At 45.4% G+C, this 25,781-nt stretch overlaps 2 protein-coding genes across 2 annotated transcripts; both read left to right on the top strand.

Annotated features, from left to right (window-relative positions):
* The first annotated feature begins 4,000 nt into the window (after window positions 1-4,000).
* Window positions 4,001-14,694, top strand: RPL26L1 (ribosomal protein L26 like 1). Its single transcript, XM_030825038.1, has 4 exons — window positions 4,001-4,077; window positions 4,473-4,653; window positions 13,355-13,491; window positions 14,334-14,694. Exons 2-4 carry the CDS (start codon window positions 4,482-4,484, stop codon window positions 14,460-14,462), a joined length of 438 nt encoding a protein of 145 aa, XP_030680898.1. The 5' UTR covers window positions 4,001-4,077; window positions 4,473-4,481; the 3' UTR covers window positions 14,463-14,694.
* A 5,755-nt stretch (window positions 14,695-20,449) lies between these two features.
* Window positions 20,450-21,880, top strand: LOC105739360 (inorganic pyrophosphatase-like). The gene has a single exon (XM_012505029.2). The coding sequence runs from the start codon at window positions 20,638-20,640 to the stop codon at window positions 21,556-21,558; it is 921 nt and encodes a 306-aa protein (XP_012360483.2). The 5' UTR covers window positions 20,450-20,637; the 3' UTR covers window positions 21,559-21,880.
* Window positions 21,881-25,781: the final 3,901 nt, after the last annotated feature.

The following is a 25,781-nucleotide window of genomic DNA, read 5'->3' as shown; positions in this document are numbered from 1 at the left end:
ACAACACTGGCTGGGGTGGGTGAAACCTGGGAAGAGGAGGTGAAACCTGGGAAGAAATGGGGTGTGGCACTAGGGTTCATAAATAGTAGCTGTGGTCAGTTTTTTTTTTTTTTTTTTTTTGAGACGGAGTCTTGCTCTGTCACCCAGGCTGGAGTGCAGTGGCGCAATCTTGGCTCACTGCAAGCTCCGCCTCCCGGGTTCACGCCATTCTCCTGCCTCAGCCTCTCTGAGTAGCTGGGACTACAGGCGCCCGCCACCACGCCCGGCTAATTTTTTGTATTTTTAGTAGAGACGGGGTTTCACTGTGGTCTCGATCGCCTAACCTCGTGATCTACCCGCCTCGGCCTCCCAAAGTGCTGGGATTACAAGCGTGAGCCACCGCGCCTGGCCAGATTTTTTTTTTCTTTTTTTTTTTTTTTTTTTTTTTGAGACAGAGTCACTGCCCAGGCTGGAGTGCAATGGTGCGATATCGGCTCACTGCAACATCCGCCTCCCAGATTCAGGCAGTTCTCCTGTCTCAGCCTCCTGAGTAGCTGGGATTACAGGTGCCCACCACCACACCTAGCTAATTTTTGTATTTTTAGGAGAAACAGGGTTTCACCATATTGGTCAGGCTGGTCTCGAACTCCTGACCTCAGGTGATCCGCCTGCCTCAGCCTCCCAAAGTGCTGGGATTACAGGCGTGAGCCATGGCACCCAGCCTGTGGTTAGTTTTTATTACTATATGTTACAAATAACTTTTAAATTCTTGCCGGAAACAATGTGGCAGGCCACTGGAGGTCTCAATCCCTTCTTAAGAAACTGGTCCTTTATTCCAGAAGGTTCATTAGCTGCTGCGGCAGTTAGATGCAGTGGTTCAGGAACGTGAGTGGGGATGTGTGTGGACAAGAACACTCACTGGAGACCGTTTTTTCTTGCCCCAGCAGTTGTTTCCTGTCAGTTATGGAGTGATGAGGTCATGTACTTCATTCTGGCCAGTCATTGATATGATTTGGCATTCTCTGCATGCCAGGCAAGAGTGACTGCTCTTCAGGCCAGATCTTCCTTCAAGATGGATGTTATCTCCTTTTTAGGAAGGAGGAAACAGAGAGACCTCGTAACTTGGCGTGGCCACACAGTGAGTCATGCAGTTAGTAAAGATGGAATTCATACCCAGTCTGCCTGACTCTGGGATTATGAAGAATTACATGGTTCTGCCGGGCACGGTGGCTCACGCCTGTAATCCCAGCACTTTGGGAGGCCGAGGCGGGCGGATCACGAGGTCAGGAGATCGAGACCATCCTGGCTAATACGGTGAAACCTCGTCTCTACTAAAAATACAAAAAATTAGCCGGGCGAGGTGGCGGGCGCCTATAGTCCCAGCTACTCGGGAGGCTGAGGCAGGAGAATGGCATGAACCCCAGGGGGCGGAGCCTGCGGTGAGCCGAGATCGCGCCAGTGCATTCCAGCCTGGGTGAAAGAGCGAGACTCCTTCTCAAAAAAAAAAGAATTACATGGTTCCACCTCAGTCCCAAGGTCATCTTTGCTGTGCCAAAAGGGAAAACTGGAAATAGGGGTGGTCAGAGCAGGAGGTGTTTTTTTGGTTTTGTTTTTCCTTTAAAACAACCTGCAGAGAAAATCTAAATTAAAAATTCGCAGGGATAGCATTCTTACAATTTTTTAAATCTTCAAAATGTAATTTTAATTACACAAATAACACAGGATCATAAGCCCACTGGAGGAAAATCATAAAATACTAAAAAAGTAAAAGGGGAAAAACGAAAGTCACCCATAATCCCACTAATCAGAGATGATCATTTAATGATGATATTTTAGTGATGCCTTTTGATAAGCAAAATGGGATCATACTGTTCATATTATTGTATAGCTTAGCCCTCACTTAACAGACATCCTCCTAGATTAATAAATACGGATCACATTATTATCTTTATGGGCTGCAAGATAAATAATAACCATATTGAGCATCTAATGGTAGATTATGTCCATCCTCTGTTCCCATCTCAGTCAGAGCCTCAGTTTTCTCACCTGTAAAAGGGACAATTCATACTGTTATTTAACAGACTGAAATGAGGTAATGCTTGTAAACCTGTTAGCACAATGCCTGACAGTAAATGCTCAGCATATTAAGAAGAGCCATTATTATTCATCTAATAAATAAATAAATTCCAACATTTATGAAGTTCTTCCTCTGTACCAGGTATTGTGCTAAGGGTTCATTTAATCTTGACACCAGGCCGGGTGTGGTGGCTCACATCTGTAATCCCAGCACTTTGGGAGGCTGAGGCAGGTGGATTGCTTGAGGTCATGAGTTCAAGACCAGCCTAACCAACATGGTGAAACCCTGTCTCTACTAAAAATACAGAAATTAGCCAGGCATGGTGGCATACACCTGTAGTCCCAGCTACTCAGGAGGCTGAGGCAGGAGAATCACTTGAACCCGGGAGGTGGAGGTTGCAGTGAGCCGAAATTGCGCCACTGCACTCCAGCCTGGGCAACACAGCGAGACTCTGTCTTGAAAAAAAAAAAAAATCCTGATACCAAACCAATGAGGTAAGTACTATCATTATTCCCATTTTTCAGATGGGAATAAAGTGAGTGACCAAGAGGCTGAATATCTTCTCCAAAGCCAAAGAGCCAGGAAGTGGCAGAGATCCAAACCCAGGCGATTTGGGTGCCAGGGCTCAAGCACTTCCCCATGCAGCCACTGCCTCGAGAAATAAAAAGACTCACCAGACGCTTCCTCTGTGCTAGGTGCTTGAGTTCCTGCACATGTTTCCAGGGGTGGGCATGAGACAAGACAGCCAGTCCCACGACATTGTTAGAATGACAGCCTCCGGCTCTTGTCGTCCAGGATATCATTGTGCCTGTTTTAATTTTCCTGAACCACACAGCATGTTAAAAACAAAACAAAACAAAACAAAACAAAAAGCCTTCTCTGCTCTGCTTGATCATGGATATTCCTTGATCTTGGGTTCTCAAGATCTGTCTTTACATGGCTTTCCTTCACCAGTGAGGCTCTGAGCTTCTTGGCAGCACTCCTCCCCAGATCTCTTTAATCAAGACCTGTACCTGGCTCCGTGTAGGTACCAAATAAATTGATGAGAAAATGAATGAATGTATGAGTAAATAAGTAGGTGAATGACAATAAATGGATATGTGATAGAGAAGTGAGTGAATAAACAGAACCAGTGAGTGAGTGAATGAATGAATGAATGAACTCCTTGGGGCAGGGCATGGGTTTGACTAACACCTAAGGACTGTTCTGAGAAGAACCTCTGACCTTTCCTGTGTGTGCACCATTATGCCAGCGTCTGCTACTGGGTTGCCGATGGGTAATGACTTCCTTTCTTAGGACTGCCCCCCAACCTCCTTATTCTTGGAGCCTGGGCACACGCACAGCTGGGTGGCTCTTCAGCTGATACTGCCTTAACTGCTTTAACTCCGCTTGCTCTGCTGTCCAGGCTTCTGCAAATAGCCCAGGTGTGGCCATCCTCCAGAGGTCTCCAACATTAACTGTGAAGGGCCCGGAATAAAACCTAGTATTAGTAGGCCGGGCGCGGTGGCTCACGCCTGTAATCCCAGCACTTTGGGAGGCCGAGGCTGGCAGATCATGAGGTCAGGAGATCGAGACCATCCTGGCTAACGGGGTGAAACCCCGTCTCTACTCAAAATACAAAAAATTAGCTGGGCGTGGTGGCGGGCGCCTGTAGTCCCGGCTACTCGGGAGGCTGAGGCAGGAGAATGGCGTGAACCTGGGAGGCGGAGCTTGCAGTGAGCCGAGATCGCGCCACTGCACTCCAGCCTGGGCGACAGAGCGAGACTCCGTCTCAAAAAAAAAAAAAAAGAACACCAGTAAGCCTCTACCGCAGGCCCTACACAAGTAGGCCCTTGTACTCACTGGCATCGCGCTCCCGGGGCCCCTAGGAATGAGGCACTGAGCTCCCACCCCAAGCCGCTGGGGGCGCCATTCTACTTCGCTCCTACGGAAATGGGACTTCGATGTCTTTCTGCGCTCGCGCGCCACGGACACTCACTTCCGGCCCTGCGCACTCAGGGTCTGAGGCCGCTAGTAGCTGGGTGAGTGGAGGCTGGAGTTTTCTCGGACTCTGAAACCCACCGCCCCGTGAGACCCTGCCCTATGTGTCGCGGGAACACATGTCACCCCACAGCTCTCTTTGAGTGACCTCGCGACCACTCATTCCTGCCTAACCCTAGCATTCCTTCCTCAGCCTCAAGGTCCCAGTGCCCCCCTCTCCCCCACGACCCCTTTAGTCAGGCATGCGACCTCCACACACGTCTCACTTTATGTGATGGACCAGTCGCATCTCTCTCTCCTCCCTCAGTTGCCTTTTCAGAGGCCACCTCCCCCGTAGAGCCTTTGTGCGGGGATGAGGAGGAGTGTCTTGGGTCGAGAACAGGCCCCTGTAACCCACTGAGCGCCGCTTCATTCCGTCTCTCTCCGCCCTTTATAGAGGGTCACCATGAAGTCCAATCCCTTCGTGACCTCGGACCGCAGTAAAAACCGCAAACGTCACTTCAGTGCCCCCTCACACGTGCGCAGGAAAATCATGTCATCCCCGCTCTCCAAGGAGCTGCGGCAGAAGTACAATGTCCGCTCCATGCCCATCCGCAAGGACGACGAGGTCCAGGTACGTCTCCCTCCAGCGCTAGTGGCGCTCAGACACCTTTGCCTAAGAACGTCATGCGTGGAGCAGTCACAGACTCACCTGCCTCAGGACTCTGGCAAGTAGTGTGACCCTTCAGATGTGTTAGGCCAGTGATAGGGTTCAGAGCCACCAGAGTGCCTGCGTTGCTTTAGAGCATTTAATTATTTAATAGTAATAATAAAATTTAATAAAACAGTATGTCAGCCAAGCAAAAACCTGCTTTTTTGTTTGTTTTGTAGAGATAGGGTCTTGCTATGTTGCCCAGGCTGGTCTCGGAACTCCTGGCCTCAAGTGATCCTCCCACCTCAGCCTCCCAAAGCACTGGAATTACAGGTGTGAGCCACCGTGCCCCGCCAAAAATACTTTTGATTTAACCTTCTGGCTGCTAGTTTGCCAAGTGTTGTTGCCCAAGGTGGCTTGTTGAACCAGACTGTATGGGAAAGTGCTGCAGTGAGAGTAGTGTTTTAGTATATTTGGGGGTAGTGGGATTGATGGACAGAGATTTGTGGGAGCTGGCTATGTGATAGCATTGGATTTGGCAGGAGAAATGGTAAAGATGCAGCGAGTCACTCTTTGATAATTTCTAAAAGACTGGCCCATGTGAGAATGTACAAGCCCTCTGTTCTCTGTGATCGGGGCTTAGAATGCGTGAGAGGAGGGAAGGGAGTTGGATATGAGTGAAATAAGCAGGGGCAAGATTCATTCCTCAAAGGAATATTTATGGAGCACTTACCAGACATTGTTCTACGACAAGATTGACAAGGCCCTTGTTCTCATGGAGATCACGTTTTAGAGCAAGGTTTCCTAGCCTCAGCGCTATTGATATCTTGGACTGGATAATTGTTGTGGGGGAGGGGGGTGGTGGGAGCTGTCCTGTGCATTGTAGAATGTTTAGCAGCGTCCCTGGCCTCTCCCCACTAGATGCCAGTGGCACTCCCTCCCTTCACAGTTGTGACAAGCAAAAATATTTCCAGATATTGCCAAATGCTTCCCTCACTCAGTTAAGAACTATTGTCTTAGAGAATGAAATGACATAAGGTGATGAGGCTTGGTGTATCATTTGAGACACTGGGACTCTTTGAAGGTTTGGGGACATGTTAAGGAGGAAAAAATGTGGAATTAAGCTGGGAGTGTGACAGGAAGAGTGGAAAGAGTAGTTCAGAGGTAGGATCAGCAGTTTCAACCCCCTCTCTCCTGGATCCTTCCCATCAGACGTGTTCTAGAATGGGGGAACTGCAAATACTTATGGGGGATAGGTAGGGATAGCTCACTTCCCTAAATAAGGGAAGAAAAATGAGGGAAGAAAAAAAGAAAATGGCAAACTGGAAAGCTCAAGCCTCACATATAAGATATAATCATCTACCTTTAGCCCATTGATGCCTGGGGGAAATGCAGGCCCATTGTTAGATTCTTGGATTTTCAAAGAGAGCTGGAAAATTTGGATTCACTTCCCTAGCCCCACATTTCCTTCCAGCTACTACACTTTGTTCTCTATTCATAACCAACCTCCTCAAGAGAGCTGTCTACACTTCCTCATCTCCCATTCACTCTTGGATACTCTTCAGTCTATTCCCTGTCCCCACTACATTATAGAACCTACCTTGGCGTAGATCACTAATAACCCCTTCGTGACCGAATCCAGTGGACACATCTAGCATCTCTTTCTGCTTTGTGTTCTCTACGTAGGAAAAGAATAGGTAATAATCCATTCTTAGAGCTTTAAATGTCTGCTGTGTGCTAACAACTCCCTCTTTTATATCCCAGTCCAGACCACTTTCGACAACCTATATATCTGACTACCTATAACACAGACCTATAAATCTGACTACCTACTGAACGTCTCTATTTAGGTAGCCCATTGACATTTCAAGCTTCTTATCCAAGAGTACTCTTGATCCTAACACTCTCACTGCCTCCAGAATCCAACTTTCTTCCCATCTTCCACATCTCCAGTAAGTGCCATTTATATCTCCCCAGTTGCATATGCCCCTAAACCTTCGTTATCTTTAACAACGCTCCTTAACCCCCTCTTGTAATCTACCATCAAGGCTTGTTGATTCTACCTCCAAAGTAAGTCTTGAACCTATTTCCAGTCCAGTTCAAAGCAGCATTGCAACTCTCTTACCTTTGTCCATTTTCCACAGAGTGGTATTATTTGCAAATTAGGTCCTATTTAAAACCTTTGTCAGGCTGGGCATGATGGCTCACGCCTGTAATCCTAGCAGTTTGGGAGGCCAAGGCGGGTGGATCCCCTGAGCTCAGGAGTTTGAGACCAGCCTGGGAAACATGGTGAAACTCCATCTCTACTAAAAATACAAAAGATTAGCCAGGCATGGTGGTGCACACCTGTAATCCCAGCTACTCAGGAGGCTGAAGCATGACAATCGCTTGAACCCGGGAGGCGGAGGTTGCAGTGAACCAAGATTGTGCCATTGCACTCCAGCCTGGGCGACAGAGTGAGACTCTGTCTCAAAAACAACAACAACAACAAAACCAGCCAGGCACAGTGGCTCATGCCTGTAATCCTAGCACTTTGGGAGGCCGTGGTGGGCAGATCATGAGGTCAGGAGATTGAGACCATCCTGGCTAACATGGTGAAACCCGTCTCTACTAAAAATATAAAAAATTAGCCAGGCGTGGTGGTGGGCGCCTGTAGTCCCAACTACCTGGGAGGCTGAGGCAGGAGAATGGCATGAACCCAGGAGGTGGAGCTTCCAATGAGCCAAGATCGTGCCACTGCACTCCAGCCTGGGCGACAGGGTGAGACTCTGTCTCAAAAAAAAAAAAAAAAATCCTTTGGCAGTTTTATATCTGCCAAAACTGACCTGTGCATTTTACTGTATGTAAATGATGCCTCAGTTAAAAATAAAATGATTTCAAATTGTGTTCATTGCTATGAAGAAAATGTAAAGGATGCTATGATATTGATTAAAGGACCTGAGAAGGCTTCTCTGAGGAACTAATAAATTTAAGAGAAGACCTGAAAAATGAGGAGTTAGCCAGGTGCTTACCAATGGTGCCTGATGTGCTTATAAAATCTAAAATCATGGCCAGGCATGGTGACTCACGCCCGTAATCCCAACATTTTGGGAGGTTGAGGTGGGTGGATCACCTGAGGTCAGGAGTTCGAGACCAGCCTGGCCAACATGGTGAAACCCCGTCTCTACCAGAAATACAAAAATTAGGTGTGGTGGCACACACCTGTAATCCCAACTACTCGGGAGGCTGAGGCAGGGGAATCACTTTAACCTAGGAGGTAGAGGTTGCAGTGAGCCGAGATTGTGCCACTGCACTCCAGCCTGGGCAACAGAGTGAAACTCGGTCTCAAAAAAAAAAAAAAATCTAAAATCATTGACTGCAAGGCCCTGTGTGGGCCAATCCTGGTCTACTTCTCCATCCTCATCTCCTCCTAATGCCCATGTGCTCTACACTTTAACCATACTGGGCTTCTGGGGTCTTTATATACACCTTGATCTTTTCTCCCACTGGAATGTTCTCTCTGCCTGGAGTGCTTTTCTTTCTCTCCTTTACCTAGGTAACTCCTCATTTTTCGGGTCTTACCTTAAATGTCCGTTCCTCAGAGAAGCCTTCCCAGATCTTTTAACCAATATTATAGCATAGCATTCTTTATTTTTTCTTCGTAGCAGTAAGCACAATTTGAAATAATTTTATTTCTAACTGAGGCATAATTTACACACAGTAAAATGCACAGGTCAGTTTTGGCAATTGTAAAACCAAATAGCCATTACCCTAACTATGATTAGACCGTTAAAAAGACCATTTTTAATCATCCCAGTAAGTTCCGATGTGACTTATTCCAGTTAGTGGTCATGTATTTGTATGTGTACTCATTAACTGCTTACTGGCCATCAGGCTAAGCTCCATGAAACCAGAGAGTTCATCTTGTTTGTTGTCTGACCTCAGTGCAGAGCCTGACACTTGGAGAGGAGAAGGGTCAGTCAATATTTGTTGAATGAATGAAAACAATTTTTTGACTAGATAAGATGTAGAAGGTGAGATAGAGAAGGAGGGCAAAGAGGGTGAAGGAGCTGCTGTTGAAATATATATATATATATATATATATTTTTTTAATAGAGACATTTATTTATTATTTATTTAAAAATAGGTATTGCTTTGCTGCCCAGGCTGGTCTCAAACTCCTGGCTTCAAGCAATCCTCTGCCTTGGCCTCCCAAAGTGCTGGGATTACAGGCATGAGCCACAGTGTCTGGCCTGTTACCTTTTTTTTCTGAGACAGAGTTTCACTCTTGTTGCCCAGGCTGGAGTGCAGTGGCACAATCTCGGCTCACTGCAACCTCCGCCTCCCGGGTCAAGCCATTTTCCTCCCTCAGCCTCCCAAGTAGCTGAGATTACAGGCACACACCACCACGCCCGGCTAATTTTCATATTTTTAATAGAGATGGGGTTTTACCATGTTGGTCAGTCTGGTCTCGAACTCCTCACCTCAGGTGATCCACCCGCCTCAGCCTCCCCAAATGCTGGGATTACAGGCATGAGCCACGGCGCCCGGCTGCCTGTTGCCATTTTTTGAATGCCTAAGAGGTATGAATTGTTTCAGCCGAAGGCCATACTGGCTGAACACTTCTCCACCAGGGAAATAAAATAGCCCTGATTGGGTTTGTTAATATTGCCTCCTCTCACAGGATCTTCTGAATCTTACTTACCTTCCTCTTTCTCTGAGTAGGTGATGGTTCCTCCTACTTTACAGAGAAAATTGAAGTTATCAGCCAGGAACTTTCAGAAATCGTGGCTCCACACCTACACGTTTACCTGTAGTTCCACCCCTCTTATTTTCTTTCCCTCCTGTTACAATAAAAGAAATATCCCAGGCCTTGTGCAGTAGGTCACGCCTGTAATCTCAACACTTTGAGGGGCCAAGACGGGTGGATCGCTTGAGGCCAGGAGTTTGAGACCAGCCCGGCCAACATGGCGAAATTCCATCTGTACTAAAAATATAAAGATTAGCTGGGCGTGATGGCACATGCCTGTAATCCCAGCTACAAGGGAGGCTGAGGCAATGAGATATCACTTGAACCCAGAAGGCGGAGGTTGCGGTGAGCCAAGATCACGCCACTGCACTCCAGCATGGGTAACACAGCAAGTCTCTGTCTCAAGAAAAAAAAAAAAAAAAAAGAAATATCCCTATTTCTGCCTAAGCCTAATCCATCTGCCGCTGGGTGCCACTCCATTCTTCTCTTGGAGCTTTTTTGGTCCTTTATCTTCTTTCTCTGTAGTTTCTTTTACCCTCTTCCTCCATACTTGTTCCTTCCTATCAGCATTTAAACAATCATGTTTTCCCTTCTTTAAAAATAAAAAATAAAAAAAAAGTTCCCTTAGCCTTCCATCCCCCTCAAACATCTATCCCCTTCTCATCTTCAGAGCCAAGCTCCTTTGGACTGTCTTTTCTCACCTTCACCTTCTCCCCTGGTACACTCATCACTTTACTGTAAATGGCTTCCATCCCACCACTCACTGAAGGCATTCCCGCCACAGCCACTGGTGATGACCTTGTTGTCAGATCTGTTAAATACCTTATCCTCTGTGTACCTGATAGTCCCACAGAATTTGACATTCTTCTCTTGGCTGCTGTAACACCACACTTGCATGATTTCCCATTCACTCTGGCTATGTTAATCTCTCACAAGCTCTTCCAAAATGCTGGCTTTTCTCACGTGTACATTCTGCCCTTTTCTCATACCATCACTCCTTGAGCAAAATGAAGCTTCTAATTGCCTCTCTGTGGATGACTCCCACGTCTCTATTGCTGGCCCAGTGCATTCCAGCTGTGTCTGAATTCTCTATTAGAATGTCCCCAGATGCCTCAAATTTAGCATGTTCCAAACGAAACTATTTCCTCCTAAAATATGGGGCTTCCCCAATGTTCTCTGCATCTGGCAAAGGCATTTCCATCCACCTGGTTGCCCAAACCAGACTCTGAGTATCATCCCTCCCTCTTCATCCTCACCTCTCCAGTCTAGTCGACCAGTCGATTTAGTCTTATCCTGTCTCCTATCTTCCTCTTCACTACGTCCAGAGGTTGTCCACTTCTCTTTTTAAAAATTTTTAAAATTAATTTTTAATTTTATTTTATTTTGAGATAGGGTCTCACTCTGTCGCCCAGGCTGGAGTACAGTGGTGCAAAAACAGGTTGCTGCAGCCTCAACCTCCTGGGTTCAAGTGATCCTCCCACCTCAGCCTCCCGAGTAGCTGAGACCATAGGCGCATGCCACCATGTCTGGCTAACTTGTTTTTTTTTTTGTAGAGACAGGGTCTTGCTATGTTGCCTCGGCTGGTCTCCAACTCCTGGACTCAAGCAGTCCACCTGCCTCAGCTTCCTAAAGTGCCGGGATTACAGGTGTGAGCCACCATGCCTGGCCTAAGATCTTTCTTCAGTCTTGGCCAGGGGCAGTGGCTCACACATGTAATCCCAGCACTTTGGAAGGCCAAGGTGGATGGATCTCTTGAGCTCAGGTGTTTGAGACCAGCCTGGGCAACATGGTGAAACCCCGTCTCTTAAAAAACATGTATCTTTCTTCAGTCTTGATGGTAGTTAACAAGACTTCTTCCAGGTGTGTCCCGAGAGTCTCTGGTCACGTGGTCTGTGGTAGATTTTTCACTGAGATATGATTGTCCTCTTCAACCTAAAAATCGCCTTGGAAAGTAAGCCGAACAAGCTATATACGTAGACATTTTAGGAGTATTGGGGCTCTCTAGTTCTTTTTAAGTGGTATTTCCTCTATGCTTATTAATCAGAGTCGCATCGTACCTGGTGGTTTTTTGTTTTTTTTTTTTTTGAGGCGGTGTCTCACTCTGTCGCCAGGCTGGAGTGCGGTGTGGCACCATCTGGGATCACTGCAACCTCCGCCTTCCGGGTTCAAGTGATTCTCCTGCCTCAGCCCCCTGAGTAGCTGGGACTACAGGCGCCCACCACCACGCCCAGCTAATTTTTGTATTTTTAGTACAGACAGGGTTTCACCATGTTGGCCTGGATGGTCTCGATCTCTTGACCTCATGATCCACCCACTTTGGCCTCCCAAAGTGCTGGGATTACAGGTGTGAGCCACCGCGCCCGGCCCACATGCATGGTGTTTAATAAGCTCTTGTGGTTGGGCATGGTGGCTCACACCTGTAATCCCAGCACTTTGGGAGGCCGAGACAGGCAGATCACTTGAGGCCAGGAGTTCGAGACCAGCCTGGCCAATATGGCGAAACCCGGTCTCTACTAAAAATACAAAAATTAGCCAGGCCTGCTGGTGTGTGCCTATAATCCCAGCTACTTGGGAGGCTGAGGCAGGAGAATCACTTGAACCTGGGAGGTGGAGGTTGCAGTGAGCCAAGATCATGCCACTGCCCTCCAGCCTGGAAGAACAGAGCGAGACTCTGTGTCAAAAATAAATAAATAAATAAGCTCTTGCTTTCAAGGAAACCCTAATCTAGTTGGTTTTTGAATAGAGTAGATTTTTAGTACAGTAAAACAGTCTGTGAGATTTTAAATTTTTTTTCTGACTTTAAAATATTTGTATTAAATGTAGAAATGTTGAAATTTAGAAGAATATAAATCTAAAAAAAAGTCATCTATAATCCTACTTCCTGCCTAATGGTAGCTGTTAACCAGTATTTATATATATATATTTTATCCCACTGTGTCATGCTATATATATGAAATGTGTGTGTATATATACATATATACACATATGTACATATGTATATGTATACATATGTGTATCTATTACATAAATATATGTGTGTATGATACATATATGTATATATTACATGTAAGTACATATATGTATGTATATGATACGTATATGACATATAAATACATATACATGTATATGCACATATGTAATATACATTATGTATATACATACACACATATAGTTTGAGTATCTCAAATTCAGAATGCTCCAAAATCTGAAACTTGTCAACGTGATGGTCAAAGGAAGTGCTCTTCGGAGCTTTTGGGATTTCAGATTTTCAGATTTGGGGTGCTTAGCTAGTAATGCAGATATTCCAAAATCCCAAAAACCTTAAATCCAAAACACTTCTGGTCTGAAGCATTTCGAATAAGGGATACTTGACATATATATATATGTATATATATGGTTCAGGGTATATTCTATATGTAGTTTTGTATTCTTTTTCCTCTAAAGCTCATATCGCACATTTCTGTGGGATCCAGGTAAAAAATCTCCACCCGGCCAGGCGCAGTGGCTCACGCCTGTAATCCTAGCACTTTGGGAGGCCGAGGCGGGTGGATCACGAGGTCAGGAGATTGAGACCACGGTGAAACCCCATCTCTACTAAAAATACAAAAAATTAGCCCGGTGCAGTGGTGGGCACCTGTAGTCCCAGCTACTCCGGAGGCTGAGACAGGAGAATGGCGTTAACCCGGGAGGCGGAGCTTGCAGTGAGCCAAGATCGCGCCACTGCACTCCAGCCTGGGCGACAGAGCGAGACTCCGTCTCAAAAAAAAAATAAATCTCCACCCAACCATAACACAGCACAGATTTATATCAGAAAAGTAGCTAATTTTTGACTGCCAGGATTAAGCTGCTTTTGACAAAGTTATATGTTTAGCCCATGTGTTCCTGATGGTTAGCTTCCTCGTTATGATCATGCACTACAAATGGAGGGGGATTCTCTTTTGTATTTTCTCTTGGGTAGTTCGAGGACACTACAAAGGTCAGCAAATTGGCAAGGTAGTCCAGGTGTACAGAAAGAAATATGTCATCTACATCGAGCGGGTGCAGCGTGAGAAGGCCAACGGCACAATCGTCCACCTGGGCATTCACCCGAGCAAGGTATGGTCAAGGACTGAGTGGCAATAGCAGCCATGGAGTGTGTCAATACTGTTAAAAGTTATTGGTATTTTGGTACTCCCTGCACAGTTGGCTGAGGCGGGCCAGGTGGACTTGACTGATTCAGTAGCTTTGTGATATCGTCAAGGATCCAGATTTTTCTTCTCTTTTCTGTTTTGCCTTTCTTGGTGATGGCTATGTCTTTTTTTTTTCAGACGGACACTCGCTCTGTCACCAGGCTGGAATGCAGTGGCGCAATCTCGGCTCACTGCAACCTCTGCCTCCTGGGTTCAAGCAATTCTCCTGCCTCAGCCTCCTAAGTAGCTGGGACTACAGGCACACACCACCACGCCCGGCTAATTTTTATATTTTTAGTAGAGATGGGGTTTCACCATGTTGGCCAGGATGGTCTTGATCTCCTGACCTCGTGATCCGCCCACCTCAGCCTCCCAAAGTGCTGGGATTACAGGTGTTAGCCACCGCGCCCGGCTGATGGCTATGTCTTTAAGCTGGTTGCAAGAGGCTTCCAAGTGTTCCAGGCATCACTTCCCCTACCACATAATATTCAGAGGAATAAGAGAGAATATATCTTCCTGTAGCCCTCATGCCTACCTGGTGGAACATGCTATTTCTCCTTTGTGTTCCTATTTTATATTGTGTTATAGGGTCTGTTTTCCTTCCAGAGTTTCAGTTCCTTAAAAGCTGAGTGGCTGAGGTCTTACTTAACTTATGATGTCTATATTGCTCAATAGCTGCTGGGGATACTTACTTAACTTATGATGTCTATATTGCTCAATAGTTGCTGGGGATGCGGAAATAAAGATCTGTTTTCTCACTCCCGGCAGGTGGTTATCACCAGGCTAAAACTGGACAAGGATCGGAAAAAAATTCTTGAACACAAAGCCAACTCTCGACATGTCGGAAAAGAGAAAGGCAAATATAAAGAAGAACTTATTGAGAAAATGCAGGAATAAATAGAATCTGTTGTGCAACCACGGTTTAACCGGAGATTTTGAGGCTAGTGTGTGTTTCTTTCGAACTTTTCAGAATGTCTCTGGAACATTTCATTTCCTGTTTTGTTACCTGTGGCTCTGTAAATCTACTTTTGCAATTTTAATTAATAATTTTATGAATAAAAATGGGAAATGCTTCCTAATTCCAAATAGTATTTGCATTGTTTTATAAATAAATTCCACTTACTATCAATTCCCTTTTGCCAGTCTTTTCCTATTTAATGTGTGGAACAGCAAAATCGCAGAGGTAGGGTTAAATGGCCCTCCTCTTGCCTGGACTCTTGTGCTGATGAAGTAGAAAGGGCAGGGCTCTAGTCCTATACAGACAGGCCTCATCATCTTGCCCAGGCTGGTCCTGAACTCCTAGGCTCAAATGATCCTCCTGCCTTGGCCTCTCAAAGTGTTGGGATTACAGGCATGAACTGCCATGCTCTGGTCCTTGACGCAGGGATTTGCCCCACTCAGTAGCAGTCGTAATGTGCACTGTCACATCTCAGGCCTGATAGATTGCTCTCTGGCCTCCTGACTTGTGCTTCCCCAGCTTTCTCTCCAAGTGCCAACCAAACCAAATCATGTGCAGCTCCCTGAACAGGCTTATCTTCTCAAAGTTTTGACTTTGCAATTGCCATTTTCATGTGACTAAAAAGCCCCTTTTCTTCTGGAACTAACTTGAGAAACTGGCAGCCTACAGGAAAGATTTAACTGAGATACTGTTTTTCACTATATTTTATAATTTTAAAAAATTTCCAACATTTAAAATGTGGGAGACTTCACAGAGAATCACCTGCTTCACCTGGCTTCATGGGGCTCTCCCTGTTTTGCAGTGTTAAGTGCAGCCAAGGGCTTGGCGGTTCCCTATCCCACCTGCTCTGCTCCCATACGCTTCTTGCCTGGCCTCCATTGGCCTCCGCATTAGACTCCTGGTCTAACTTTCAAGGAACTACATCTTCAAGATTTAGTTCCTTTGGCCAGGCACAGTGACTCATGCCTGTAATCTCAGAACTTTGGGATACTCGTGGGAGGATGGCTTGAGCCCAGGAGTGTAAGACCAGCCTGGTTAACTACTGAGACTCCACCACTACAAAAAAAAAATGAATTTTTTTAATTAGAAAAAAAGATTTAGGCTGGCCAGGCGCGGTGGCTCAAGCCTGTAATCCCAGCACTTTGGGAGGCCGAGGCGGGCGGATCACGAGGTCAGGAGATGGAGACCATCCTGGCTAACACGGTGAAACCCCGTCTCTACTAAAAATACAAAAAAATTAGCCAGGCATGTTGGCGGGCACCTGTAGTCCCAGCTACTCGGGAGGCTGAGGCAGGAGAATGGCATGAACCCGGGAGGCGGAGCCTGCAGTGAGCCGAGATAGGCCACTGCAGTCCAGCCCGGGGGACAGAGCGAGACTTGGTCTCAAAAAAAAAAAAAGAAAAAAAGATTTAGTTCCTTTGTCTGAGAGGTATGTGGTGAATAAAACTTTTTAGAAAATGTATCTCCAGGGCCACATCCAAAATCCTCTGTTCCTGTGGAAAAAAAACAAAACAAAACTTTTTTTTTGAGACGGAGTCTCCGTCTTGCTTAGGCTGGAGTGCGGTGGCGCTATCTCAGCTCACTGCAACCTCCACCTCCCGGTCAGTGACCTCCGCCTCAGCCTCCAAGCTGGATACAGCTGTCCACCCTCCCGTGGCAGGTTGTCTAACTCCTGACCTCAAGTGATCCGCCCGCCTCAGCCTCCCAAAGTGTTGCAATTACAGGGATGAGCCACTGCACCTGTCCTAAAAAAAAACCACAAAAAATTTTTTTTAAAGAGAGGGTCTTGTTCTGTCACCCAGGTTGGAGTGCAGTGGTGTGATCTCAGCTCACTGCAGCCTTGACAGCCTAGGCTCAAGTGATCCTCCCACCTCAGCCTCCCAAGTAGCTGGGACTACAGGCATGTGCCACCACACCCAGCTAATATTTAAATTTTTTTGTAGAGATGGGAGTCTCAGTATGTTACCCAGGCTGGTCTCAAATTCCTGGCCTCAAGTGATTCTCCTGCCTTGGCCTCCCAAAGTGCTGGAATTAGACATGAGCCACCATGACTAGCCTAAAAAATAATAATGTATTGATTAAAATGTATCAAACAGCTTTTTATGACTTTCTAGTAATGGCATATCTGACACTCTGGAGTTTCTTAATAAATGTTAATTGAATCAGTGTTGTTTCCCATTTTGACTGATGAAGAAAACAGACTTAGGTTAACTGTCCAAATCACAGCATAAGAAATGAAGCCAAGATTTGAACCTCAGCCAAATTGCATCAAAGACCATTCACTTCCCACATTAGCCACTTACCTTTAGTCTTCCTTCCTTCATTCTTGTCAGCCTTTCTCTGGAGTCTGATAAGAGACTGGACATTTATGTGGAACAGACAAGAACCTATGTGTTTGCAGCCAGTAGTGCTACTTAGAAAAGCATTTTCTCCAACTGTCCAGGTCTAATCCTAGCTCTGCCACCTGGCAGTCATCAGCCTTTGAGAAAGTTACTCATCTCTGGACTTCCAAACAGATGATAATACCTGCTCTGCCTTCCTATCTCATTGAAAATGCAGTGATAAAATGGCAAGATCAGATGGGCCGTTTCTGAGTACTCTTTGAAAGCTATGAGTATACAAATGTTAATTTCACTATCATTGTTCAGTTTACTTATATGTCCAATTCTGACATTCACTCTGCACTCAAAGAGGCAATTATTTTTCAGAAAAGAAATCAGTGAGTTTGGCAGGGCGCAGTGGCTCACACCTGTAATCCCAGCAGTTTGGGAGGCCAAGGTGGGTGGATCACTTGAGGTCAGTAGTTCGAGACCAGCCTGGCCAACATGGTGAAACCCTGTCTCTACTGAAAATACAAAAATTAGCTGGGTGTGGTGGCACGCGCCTGAATCCCAGCTACTTAGGAGGCTGAGGCACGAGAATCGCTTGAACCCGGGAGGCGGAGTTTGCAGTGAGCCAAGATTGTGCCACTGCACTCTAGCCTGGGAGACAGAACGAGACTCCATCTCAAAAAAAAAAAAAATCAGGGAGTTCAAAAACCACAAAACTCAAGATGTGTTCTCTGACTTGGCATTGGTACACTGAACTCACTGATACAAGGTAGACAGATACTGTCCTGCCCCTGGAGTCAGACAGATTTGGGTTCAAATCCTGCTCTTGTCCTTGGGAGGTCATTTTTCTGATTCTCTGTTTTTCTATCTATGTAAAAAGCTGCTAGGCACAGTGGCTCACACTTGTAATCCCAGCACTTTGGGAGCCCGAGGTGGAAGGATCGCTGGAGCCCAGGAGTTTCAGACCAGCCTGCGTAACATAGTGAGACCCCATATCGACAAAATAATTTAAAAACTAGCCAGATGTGGTGGCCCATGCCTGTAGTCCCAGCTACCCAGGAGGCTGAGGTGGGGAGGATTGTTTGAACTCAAAAGGTCAAGATTGCAGTGAGCCATGATGACATTGCACTCCAGCCCAGGCAACAGAGCGGAACCCTGCCTCAAAAATAAAACAAATAAAACAGATTAGGTGCCCACCATACAGCAACTGTATTATCATTAACATGCTGAGCTATGTATCTAATGAGTATAATGAGTAGGTTAACTAGTAAATTCTGAAATTTATATTTTCTAATTTGATTCTTGTCTTTGTTCTCAACCAATACATATTTTAGGACTCTAAGAGTTGCATGAAAGTCAGATTTCATACTAAACTCACAGCTCCTTACTCTATAGTCTGATACCTGGTCTGAGCTCCAGGCTCCAGCCATTACTTTCATTAGTAAATTTAAGTTATGATATCATCTAGGAATCAGACTTGGCTTGTTTTCAGCAACTTATTCCAAGAAAAATGACCAATAAGAGCTTTGAGAGCTGCAATCCCCCTGTAGGTATCCAAATCATACCATACTGCTTATACTGAGCCAGGTTGATAATAATAATGCATGATCAAGAGCAAGAACTAGGCCTCGAGTTCTAATCTTAGCTCTGTCATTTCCTAGCTGTGTGACCTTGTGCAAAGTGCTTAACCTCTCTGGGCCTCAGGTTTGTCATTTATAAAATGGAGATAAAATTAGTACTTACATCATAGAGTTGTCAGACTTATTACTTGAGATACTGTGTGTAAAGCACAGAGTGCTCAGGAAGTTTTAGCTATTGTCTCTTAAAGGAGATTGGCAATGGAGTTTGTTCACAGGAACATAGAGAAAAGTTTTTCTCCAGGGAGTTGAGACAAATACTGATTCTTGAAAAAAGGGAAGGGTTTAAGGGCAACAGTGATGTGTTTGGGCTGCTGCAGGAAATGAGGATTGGAGAATGCCAGATGGGTGGGCCTGCCTATCAAAGTTCAGGATATGGGGTATTAGCTTGTTTTCTGGAATGAATGAATTATACAGTTTTCTACTGACCTTTTCATCACATTTGCAGATGTCCATTCCCTTGAGTGGTTCCCTTCTGCTATTCTGGGAAGATGCCAAACTTAAACTTCAGATAACTGCTTTTGAATGTCTGCTTTCCCATTGCATAGGCATGAGATGTTCAGCCACATAATTTTTTTTTCAGACAAGGTTTTGCCGTGTCACCTAGGCTGGAGAGCAGTGGCATGGTTTCAGCTCACCGCAACCTCTGCCTCCCAGGCTCAAGCGATCCTCCCACCTCAGCCTCCCAAGTAACTGGGACTATACAGGCACATGCTACCACTCCCAGCTAATTTTTGTGGTTTTTGTAAAGACGAGTTTTCGCCATGTTACCCAGGATGGTCTTCAACTCCTGGGCTCAAGCAATTCACTTGCCTTGGCCTCCCAAAGTGTTCGGATTACAGGCATGAACCACTGCACCCAGAAGCCACAGAACTTGACGTGAGTTGGATGAGCAAGTACTTGAATCTTCCGGGAACCAGAGAGAACCCTACTAACCAAGAGTCCACCATTCTCTGCTGATGCTGCGGACTTTGAGCAGTTCCTATCTCATAGTTTACCAGAGTCTTGTGCATTGTCCTTTTAAACTGGTATTTTTTAAATTAGATAAGTAGTGCTTATATATGGTACAAAATTAAAAGGTAAAACAAAAAAGTAGATGGTGAAAAGTATGTTTCTTTGTCACCTTGAGTCTCAGTCACTCAGTTCTCTCCACAGGCACTGTTTCCAGTTTCGTTTGTATCCTTCCAAAAACAGTATTTATTATATTCATGTACAATTGAATGTTTATTGAAAGTTTGATCCATGAGAAAGTCTTCATGAGAAAAGCAGGCCATCCAAATTTAAACAGCTATATAAGGTTGATTTATTATCTGAACATCATAGTAACAAAAACATGCACAGATAAGAAAATATTCTTTGCCATCAGAAATAACTAAATTGCCCGGGTGCGGCAGCTCACACCTGTAATCCCAGCACTTTGGGAGACTGAGGCAGGAGGATCATGAGGTCAGGAGATCAAGAGCATCCTGGCTAACATGGTGAAACCTCATCTCCACTAAAAAAAAAAAAAAAAATACAACAATTAGTCGGGCGTGGTGGCGGGCACCTGTAGTCTCAGGAGGCTGAGGCAGGAGAATGGCATGAACTTGGGAGGTGGAGCTTGCAGTGAGCCGAGATCACACCACTGCACTGCAGCCTGGGCGACAGAGGGAGACTCTGTCTCAAAAAAAAAAAAGAGCCCGGGTGCGGTGACTCATGCCTGTAATCCCAGCACTTTGGGAGGCCAAGGCAGGCAGATCACAAGCTCAGGAGATCAAGACCATCCTGGCTAACACGGTGAAACCCTGTCTCTACTAAAAATACAAAAAAAATTAGCTGGGCGTGGTGGCGGGCACCTGTCCCAGCTACTCGGGAGGCTGAGGCAGGAGAATGGCATGAACCTGGGAGGTGGAGGTTGCAGTGAGCCGAGATTGCACCACTGCACTCCAGCCTGGGCAACAGAGCGAGACTCCATTTCAAAAAAAAAACACTAAATCAACCATGTTCCAATTTATTCTTAGCAAGAGGGTGGCTAGTTCTAGAATAGGCTTTTAAAGGTCTCATCTTATGCAGCAGATGATGTCTGAATCTTGTGAAGTTGTGTGTAATTTAGGATTCTTTGTATGCCGACTTATTTCTTAAAATAGGAGAGGCTGTCAGTCGGCGCCATGTGTGAGCTGGTTGCTCTGTGGCAGTGGTGGCGGCTGGACTCCAGCACCATGAGTGGCTTCAGCACCGAGGAGCGCGCCGTGCCCTTCTCCCTGGAGTACCAAGTCTTCCTCAAAAATGAGAAAGGACAATATATCTCTCCATTTCATGATATTCCAATTTATGCAGATAAGGATGTGTTCCACGTGGTAGTTGAAGTACCACGCTGGTCTAATGCAAAAATGGAGATTGCTACAAAGGACCCCTTAAACCCCATTAAACAAGATGTGAAAGAAAGAAAACTTCGCTATGTTGCAAATTTGTTCCCCTATAAAGGATATATCTGGAACTATGGTGCCATCCCTCAGACTTGGGAAGACCCAGGGCATAATGATAAACATACTGGCTGTTGTGGTGACAATGACCCAATTGATGTGTGTGAAATTGGAAGCAAGGTATGTGCAGGAGGTGAAATAATTGGTGTGAAAGTTCTAGGCATATTGGCTATGGTTGACGAAGGGGAAACCACCTGGAAAGTCATTGCCATTAATGTGGATGATCCTGATGCAGCCAATTATAATGATATCAATGATGTCAAACAGCTGAAACCTGGCTACTTAGAAGCTACTGTGGACTGGTTTAGAAGGTATAAGGTTCCTGATGGAAAACCAGAAAATGAGTTTGCTTTTAATGCAGAATTTAAAGATAAGGACTTTGCAATTGATATTATTAAAAGTACTCGTGAACATTGGAAAGCATTAGTGACTAAGAAAACGAATGGAAAAGGAATCAGTTGCATGAATACAACTGTGTCTGAGAGCCCCTTGAAGTGTGATCCTGATGCTGCCGGAGCCATTGTGGATGCTTTACCACCACCCTGTGAATCTGCCTGCACAGTACCAACAGACATGGATAAGTGGTTCCATCACCAGAAAAACTAATGAGATTTCTCTGGAATACAAGCTGATATTGCTGCATCGTGTTCATCTGGATGTATTAGATGTAAAAGTAGTAGCTTTTCGAAGCATTAAATTTGTAGAACTCATCTAAGTAAATTCTGCTGTGACTAATCCAATATACTCAGAATGTTATCCATCTAAAGCATTTTTCGTATCTCAACTAAGATAACTTTTAGCACATGCTTAAATATCAAAGCAATTGTCATTTGGAAGTCACTTGTGAATAGATGTGCAAGGGGAGCACATATTGGATGTATATGTTACCGTATGTTAGGAAATAAAATTATTTTGCTGAAAAAAAAAAGAAATAGGAGAGGCAACATGGCTTAGTGGAAAGAACAGGAGCTATGAAGAGCCATGTTCAGATCTGAGCTCTGTCACTGAAAACAGCTATGCTTTGGACAAGTTACAAGCCTTTTAGGACTGGGTGCAGTGGCTCACACCTGTAATCTCAGCACTTTGGGAAGCCGAGGCAGGTGAATCACCTGATGTCAGGAGTTCGAGACCAGCCTGGCCAACATGGTGAAACCCTGTCTCTACTAAAAATACAAAATTAGCCAGATGTGGTGGCGGGCACCTGTAGTCCCAGTTACTCAGGAGGCTGAGACAGGAGAATCTCTTGAACCCAGGAGGCAGAGGCTACAGTGAGCCAAGATCGTGCCACTGCACTCCAGCCTGGGTGAGACAGAGCAAGACTGTCTCAGAAAAATAAATAAATAAATAAACCAAATCTAAGCCTTTTTAAATTATGTACAATAGATTTAAAAATACCTATATTCAGTGTCATGAGCATTAAATGAGACAGATAATTCAAAGCACCTAGTCCAATGTCTGGCAGGTGGCAATCACTCCAGCAATGGTGGCAGCAGTAGTACTGGTGGCCATACACAGTGCACATTCCATATATACCACTGGGCTAAGGAGTAATAAATCCTGCTAGGGTTTTCAGCTGCCCCAGTAACTTCCAAGCTTCCAGAGTAGCTTGAAAAGGGACTTTATGACACCATATCTTCGTGACTCTGCATGCCTGTTTTTACCTACAGGACTGAGTTTAGGAAAGAAGGGCTCCTCGGCTCGTTGCACAATAGTGTTTCAGTCAACTCTTGTTTACTTGATGCTGCTGGGGGGCCTCTGAGGCTTTTCCTCTAGTGGTGCTTCTCAAACTTTTTGGTCTCAAGACCTGTTTGCACATTTAAAAACTATGGAGGACCCAAGGACTTACATTTATATAGGTTATAGCTATTGATATCTGCCATGTTAGAAATTAAAACTTCAAATTTTAACATATTAATTTTATTATATTATTATTGTTATTTGAGACAAGATCCCACTCTTCACCCAGGCTGTAGTGCAATGGTGCAATTAGAGCTCACTGTAACCTTGAACTTGTGGCTTCAAGCAATCCTCCCTCCTCAGCCTCCTAAGTAGCTAGGACGAGAGGAGATAGCACCATGTCAAAATTGTTTTTTGTAGAGATGGGGGTCTCACTATGTTGCCCAGGCTGCTCTGGAACTCCTGGCCTCAAGTGATCCTCCTGCATTAGCCTCCCAAAGCGCTGGGATTATAGGCGTGAGTCACTGCATCTGGCCAACATATTTATTTTAAATTCATATAAAAAGAGCAACAAGAAACCCATAACATGTTAACATAACATTTATTTGAGAAATAGCTGTTTTTTCCAAAACTAGCAAGAAATGTAGTTGGAAGAGTAACATTGTGTTACATTTTGGGAGAATTCCTTGACCCCTCGTTTAATAAAAGACAAATGCATTCTCATAATACTACTTTATTCAATCTGATGTGATATGTTGTTTTAGATGAACTATAGGAAGAAAATTCAGCCTTACAGAGATTCAAAGTTAGAAAAGACCTGCTGGGGTGGCCGGGCGTGGTGGCTCATGCCTGTAATCCCAGCACTTTGGGAGGCCAAGGTGGGTGGATCACGAGGTTAGGAGTTTGAGACGAGCCTGGCCAAGATGGTAAAACTCCGTCTCCACTAAAAATACAAAAATTAGCTGGGCGCAGTGGCAGGCGCCTGTAATCCCAGCTACGCGGGAGGCCGAGGCAGGAGAATTGCTTTAACCCAGGAGATGGAGGTTGCAGTGAGCTGAGATCACGCCACTGCACTCTAGCCTAGGTGACAGAGTAAGATTCCATCTCAAAAAAAGAAAGAAAAGACCTGCTGGGGGAGTCTCAGGAACTCCCCAGGGGTCCTTGGACCACACCGCTCAGAGTCCGATTTGTTTCCTGAAGACTTTAGCACCCCGAGGGCAGAGTATTTCTTCATTTGATGGGTCACTGAAGGGGGACAGTTTTCATTTGGTGTGTGATAAAATGCTTTTGACAGATTGGCTGATAGAGGGAGCTATAGGTCAATACTAGCCCACATATATAATACTGAGATACTAACTTTTCTCCTTTCACAGATGAAACCGACAGATTTAGACAGAATTGGTGTCTAAAGAGTTACATACGGCCAGGTGTGGTGGCTCACACCTGTAATCCCAGCACTTTGGGAGGCTGAGGCGGGCGGATCACAAGGTCAGGAAATCGAGACCATCCTGGCTAACACGGTGAAACCCCGTCTCTACTAAAAATACAAAAAACGAGCTGGGCGTGGTGGCAGGCGCCTGTAGTCCCAGCTACTCGGGAGGCTGAGGCAGGAGAATGGCGTGAACCCGGGAGGTGGAGCTTGCAGTGAGCTGAGATCGTGCCACTGCACTCCAGCCTGGGAGACAGAGTGAGACTCTGTCTCAAAAAAAAAAAAAAAAAAAAGAGTTACATCCCTGGCTGGGTGCAGTGGCTCACGCCTGTAATCCCAGCACTTTGGGAGGCCGAGGCGGGCAGATCACTTAAGGTCAGGAGTTTGAGACCAGCCTGGCCAACATGGTGAAACCCTATCTCTACTAAAAATGCAAAAAAAAAAATAGCCTGGTGTGGTGGAGGGCGCTGGTAATCCCAGCTACTCAGGAGGCTGTGGCAGGAGAATTGCTTGAACCTGGGAGGTGGAGGTTGCAGTGAGCCAACGTCGTACTACTGCACTCCAGCCTGGGCAACAGAGCGAGATTCCATCAAAAAAAGAAAAAAGAAAGAAAAGAAAACAGAGAGGAAGGAAGGAAGGGAGGGAGGGAGGGAGGGGAAAGTAGAAATGAACTTCTTTCTCTAATTTTGTTCTGACTGATCTCACCCCTTCTTAGCTACTCAATTCAGTTGCACAATTATTTATTGAGCACATTCTATGTAAAAGTCCTCCCAGAAACAAAGATCAGTGAAATAGTGCCTATTCTCAAGGAGTCGGCCCTCTAGTAGAGGGTTGGTCAAGATACATATTCAACAAGTCCAAAGAGATGCACTAACAGCATGAAATGGGTCTTGGAGAAGGCGGTGCTTGGACTAGAACTTAAGGACCGTAGGATTTCTGCTGGGGCTAAGTTTTGGGGAAGCATTATGAGCACAAAGGAGACAAACTAGTTTCCTACATTGCTGATCAGGTTAGAGGCTTAGAATCATGTCTGAAAAGTTGGTACAGATGTTGAAGATTATTGGTCCAGTTTCCCATTTAATACAGGAATCCATTCTACTTGATGAAAGAAATCAGGAGGTAATGCAATGTGGCTACTGCAAGGAAACCACGGTCCCTGGTAAAGCACGTTGCATTTAAAGACCTGCTTTCTATCTTGCTTTCACCTGTAAGCTTTATCATCAAGCTCCCCAACCTGAGAACCGGCTTCCTTGTCTATTCCAAGCTTGGCGCATACAACTAACATATGTGAAAATTCTCAGCAAGCATTATAAGCCCTGTTTATCAGCTCAGCACGGTGGCTTATGCCAGTAATCCTGGCACTTTGGGAGGCTGAGGTGGAGGATCCCTTCAGGCCAGGAGTTGAAGACCCGCTGGGGCAAGATAGTGAGGCTCTGTCTCTACAAAACATTTTAAAAATTAGCCGGGTGTGGTGGTGCACACCTGTAGTCCCAGCTCCTCAGGAGGCTGAGACAGAAGGATGGCTTGAGCCTAGGAGTTCCAGGCTGCAGTGAGCTATGGAGTACCACTGCACTCCAGCCTGGGTGACAGAGCAGGGCCCTGTCTCAAAAACAAACAAACAAACAAAACTGTTTTACTTTTTTTTTTCTTTTCTTTTTTTTTTTTTTTTTTTTGAGGCAGAGTCTCACTCTGTTGCCAAGGCTGGAGTGCAGTGGTGCGATCT

Source organism: Nomascus leucogenys, chromosome 2 (assembly GCF_006542625.1).
Source record: "Nomascus leucogenys isolate Asia chromosome 2, Asia_NLE_v1, whole genome shotgun sequence".
In the NCBI taxonomy this organism is placed as follows: domain Eukaryota; kingdom Metazoa; phylum Chordata; class Mammalia; order Primates; family Hylobatidae; genus Nomascus; species Nomascus leucogenys.
Note: the sequence above shows the minus strand (reverse complement) of the source record. Positions and strands in the feature narration are given on the sequence as shown.

Bases quoted from the DNA above. Each gene is read 5' to 3' on its own strand.
- RPL26L1 (XM_030825038.1), top strand. From the start codon at position 4,482: ATGAAGTCCAATCCCTTCGTGACCTCGGACCGCAGTAAAAACCGCAAA. The intron at 4,654-13,354 runs GTCTCCCTCCAG...TCTCTTGGGTAG, and splicing joins GGACGACGAGGTCCAGGTAC to TTCGAGGACACTACAAAGGT. The intron at 13,492-14,333 runs GTATGGTCAAGG...CACTCCCGGCAG, and splicing joins TGGGCATTCACCCGAGCAAG to GTGGTTATCACCAGGCTAAA.
- LOC105739360 (XM_012505029.2), top strand. From the start codon at position 20,638: ATGTGTGAGCTGGTTGCTCTGTGGCAGTGGTGGCGGCTGGACTCCAGC.